Source organism: Castanea sativa, chromosome 4 (genome assembly GCF_040712315.1).
Source record: "Castanea sativa cultivar Marrone di Chiusa Pesio chromosome 4, ASM4071231v1".
Classification (NCBI taxonomy): Eukaryota; Viridiplantae; Streptophyta; class Magnoliopsida; order Fagales; family Fagaceae; genus Castanea; species Castanea sativa.
The window spans coordinates 10,114,325-10,118,996 of NC_134016.1; the positions used below are offsets into that span (position 1 = coordinate 10,114,325).

General features: G+C 38.1%; 1 protein-coding gene across 1 annotated transcript; it reads right to left on the minus strand.

Moving 5' to 3' along the window:
• Nucleotides 1-3,181: 3,181 nt before the first annotated feature.
• On the minus strand, nucleotides 3,182-4,426 carry LOC142631376 (calmodulin-like protein 3). The gene has a single exon (XM_075805515.1). The coding sequence runs from the start codon at nucleotides 4,132-4,134 to the stop codon at nucleotides 3,682-3,684; it is 453 nt and encodes a 150-aa protein (XP_075661630.1). The 5' UTR covers nucleotides 4,135-4,426; the 3' UTR covers nucleotides 3,182-3,681.
• Between the last annotated feature and the right edge of the window lie 246 nt (nucleotides 4,427-4,672).

Sequence of the window (4,672 nt, forward strand, 5' to 3'; positions counted from 1 at the left end):
TTGCTTCATCTCTTGCTTTCAAGTCTTCTGTTACTGCTCCTGTTTCCAATGAAGCAATGTTGTGGCATCAAAGACTTAGTCATCCTTGCTCCAAGCTCCTTCATTCTACCTTATCTTCCTTCAATAATAGTGTTAAAATTTATGTACATGATGACATTTGTTCTCAATGTAAATCTTGTATAAGTGCTAAAATGCAAAAACTTTCCTTTCCACAACATGTTATGTCTAGCACTTCTCTTTTACAACTTGTTCACAATGATGTTTAGGGCCTTGCTCCTGTTACTTCTACTCTTGGTTATAAATACTATGTCATTTTTGTTGATGACTTCACTAGATTCACTTGGTTGTTTCTTCTTATAAATAACTCTGAGGTGTATACTGTTTTCTTGCACTTTAAAGCTCTTGTTGAGAATCAGTTTGAGTCTAAAATCAAAATCCTTAGGACTGATGGTGGGGGTGAATATATGAGTAATCAATTTAAGTCTTTTTGTTTGGATCATGGCATCCAACATCAGTTGTCATGTCCCTATACACCTCAAAAAAATGGTATTGCTGAGAGAAAACATAAGTGCATTGTTGAGAGTGGTCTTTCCATGCTCTATCAGTCCAATCTACCTTCTTCTTTTTGGTATTATGCTTTTAATACTGCCATTTATCTAATCAATAGACTTCCTTCTTCAGTCCTAGCCTTTAAAAGTCCTTGGGAATTGTTATTTCATTATGTTCCTTACTTTTGGCTGTGCTTGCTTTCCAATGCTTAAGCCCTATATAGATCATAAAATTCAGCCTAAGTCCATTCAATGCATCTTCTTAGGACACCCTCCATTATCCAAAGGGTATATATGTTTTGAACGTCATGCTCATAACGTTTATATCACTCTACATGTTATCTTTAATGAATCTGAATATCCTACTCTTTCTACTGGTCCTCATGATTCTTCTTGCACATCTTCTCATTCTTATCCTCTTTTGGACCTTTGGATCTCTACTCTTTTGTCTAGTTCTTCCCCTTCCTCTTTCTCTAGTGTTATTGATGTTTTTCCTTCTGTCCTTTCCTATTTTCCTGTGTCTGGTCAGTCTTCTAATTTCCTTGTTACTTCCATTGATGTTACTTTACCTTCTTCTAGTCTTGTTTCTTCCTCAGGTCCAGTTGCATCCCCATCTCATGCTGTCACTAAGTTTCCTGATCAGTCACCTTCTCAAATTGTTCCATCCTTCTTCTTCACTTCCAAACACTCATCCCATGCTTACCAGATCCAAACATGATATTTTCAAGCTTAAAGCCTATGCAGTTGTGAGAAATTATCTTAAAAAAGAACCTCCTACCTTTAATATTGCTTTTAGATTTCCCCACTGGGTGGAGGCTATGGATTCTGAATACAATTCTCCTTTAAAGCATAAACTTGGTCTTTAGCCCCTCTTCCTTCTAGTAAGAATGTGGTGCATTGTAAATGGGTGTATAAAATTAAGATAGGTAGTGATGGTTCAATTGCTAGGTATAAAGCAAGGCTTGTTGCTAAGGGATTTTTGCAGCAATATGGCTTGGACTATGAGGAGACCTTTAATCCTGTTGTTAAGCTTGCTACTGTTAGGACTATTTTAGCATTGTCTGTTCAATTTAATTGGTCCTTGAAGAAATTGGATGTCTTTAATGCATTTCTACATGGTGTGCTTCAAGAAGAGGTGTTTATGTCTCAACCCCCTGGCTTTGTTGATTCTGACCATCCTGATCATGTTTGTAAACTGCATAAGGCTATTTATGGTCTTAAACAGACACCTAGGGCCTAGTTTGACAGTTTTACAGCTTAGTTATTTCATAGTGGCTTCCAAGCTTCTTCTGCAGATTGTAGTTTGTTCATTTTGCATCAAGGTTCTTTTGTGGTTTATCTCCTCCTTTATGTGGATGACATCATAATTACTGGTAATAGTGTTCCTTTCATTGAGCATATTGTGACAAGATTTGCTGCTGTTTTTTATTTAAAAGGTCTTGGTCCTCTTGCTTACTTCCTTTCCCTTTAGATTTAGTATACCTCTTCAGGCTTATTTGTACATCAATCCAAGTATGCCTTGGATTTGCTTACCAAGTTTAATATGCTGGACTGTAAGCCTTGCCTCACTCCCTGCTCTCCTACAATTCATGTCAGCTCTTAGACTAATTCTTTGCTTCCTAATCCTAGAGTTTTTAGAAGCATGGTTGGTGGGCTGCAATATTTGACCTTCACCAAGCCTGATTTGGCCTTCTCAGTGCAACAAGTGTGTCAATTTATGGGCAATCCTACTCACCATAACTTAGTGGCTGCTAAGAGGATTCTTAGATATCTCAAGGGTACATTGCATCATGGCATTCACTTCTAGCCAAGTTCCTTGGTTCTTTCAAGTTATTGTAATGCTAATTGGGCTAGTGATCCTCTTGATAGGAAGCCTATTACTGGTATGGTGGTCTTTTAGGGTCATTCTCCTATTACTTGGTCTGCTAAGAAGCAGTTTGCGATTGACTGATCCTCTACTGAGGCTGAATACAGGGCCTTAGATACCACAGCTGTTGAGTTGAGTTGGATTCAAATGATCCTTAAGGATTTAGGTCTTTTCTTGTCCTTGCCTCCAATGCTTTGGTGTGATAATGTGTCTGCTTTGGCTTTGGCATCCAATCCCATCTTATATGCTCAGACCAAGCATATTGAGGTTGACTATCATTATATTCGAGAGAAGGTTCTAAGTAAGGAATTGAAGGTTAATTTCATTTCCTCTCTTGATCAGCTAGCTGATGTTTTTACCAAAGCACTCTCTTCTCCACGTTTTCTGGATCTTGCTCACAAACTGATGGGAGTTCCTCCCCTTAGCTTGAGGGGGGATGTGAAGGCACATGCTGCTGATGGTAAGGTTGCTGACACAGTTGGTGATAAGGATGTTGGTAAACGACCTGTAGTATAGGTAAAATAGGAGGTAAACTATAGGTAGCATAGTGTAGTTGAGGAAGGGAGTTTGGGAGCAATTGAATGAGAGTTGCTTAGGTGTATTCCGTAATTTACGGAGATGGTTACAACATTAGGGCTTGTATCTTATTCAAGTAATGAATAACAACATAATTTTCTTCCATCAAATCTCTCTCTCTCTCTCTCTCCTTTGTCTTCCTTTTATCTCTTTCTTCTTGCATTACATTACTTTTCACATACATCATCACTAAGAAAAATAAGTTGAATATTCTTTTTTTTTTTTTTTGGTTTACAATTCTGCTCTAAATAATAGAGCCTACCAAAACTTGGGTTTCCCTTGAATCATCCCGACAATGGATCAGATCCATAGCAGTACACACACTATCAAAATAACATGAACAAATAAAGACACGGGAAATTAGAAACATAAAAGAAACCTCCACACCAATCTTATAGAGTCGAACACAAAAGCTCACAAATAAAACACAATTAATTTACATTCTTTGATGATATTAATATGGAACCAAACCCGTGCCGACAGACCCCCTCTTCTCATCCCAAGAGCATTGGTGCGTGTGTCCGACCCGTGCCGACAGACGTTATACACTACAGAAATGGCTTGAGCCAAAGGAATGTAGCCATGAGAAGGATCACATTTCATCACTACTAATGGATCTCCAAAATATTTACAGCCTATATTGGACTTTGGTCCCCTTCAAAATATCACTGTTTTATTTTTATGTTTTTTTCATCCCAAAGCACTAAACCCACCACCTTTCATCATTTGCTTAAACTCCTTATAATTAACCATACCATCTCCATCCACATCCACCTTCATTATCATCTTCTTGCAATCCTCTACAGTCCTCCCTTGTTTAAGACCAAGAGATGCCAAAACCGATCTTAATTCATCAACAGTGATGAACCCATCACCATTTTGATCAAACACATTAAATGCCTCCTTCATGTCCTCCTCCTCGTCACGCTCGTCCATTATCGATTGGTACAACTCCCCAAATTCATCAATATCCACGCAACCATCTCCATTAATGTCAATCTTTTCAATCATTTGGATTAGCTCTTTATCTGGGATAAAGATACCCAAATTCTCCAATGAATCATTCAATTCTTTTTTCGTAATACGCCCATCCCCATTTCGATCAAACAATTGGAACACGCGCTTTAACTCCATGGGGTCCATACTTTTTCGGGCACGAGACAATTATGACAATGGTAGTGGTGGTGGTGGTGGTGATGGTGATGGGAGGAAGAGAATTAGAATTATGGAGATTGAACCAAAGGAAGGAGGTTGTATTGTAAACAAGGAAAATTTTTAGCAAAAATAGTTGGCATATATGGAAAGAGTGAGTGAGTGAGAGAGAGAGAGATTGTGTGGCGGGTGTTGTTTGCATAATATTGTTGAGAAAAACTTGGAGAGAAAATTGGCTACTTAAATAGAAGAATTAAGGTGAGCATTGGATCCACCATGGACCATGGTAGAGAGAGTTGATGATGGTGGTGAGAGCCTTTAAGAGCTGTCATACAGTGACACTTTTACGCGGTATTAGATGACACAAATTATTATCATTAAAATTTACAATTTTCAAATACAAAGACGCGTTGCTATAATTGTTGTTGTTTAGTGTGTGTGTGAGACCTAAACAATTGTAGAAAGTTGTTGTCCGTTGCTTTGAAAATTTTTAAATGGTGTAAATGAAAGGGAGAGAAATGTGACCGTT

Excerpts from the sequence above, each read along its gene's own strand:
- LOC142631376 (XM_075805515.1), bottom strand. The coding sequence starts at position 4,134 with ATGGACCCCATGGAGTTAAAGCGCGTGTTCCAATTGTTTGATCGAAAT.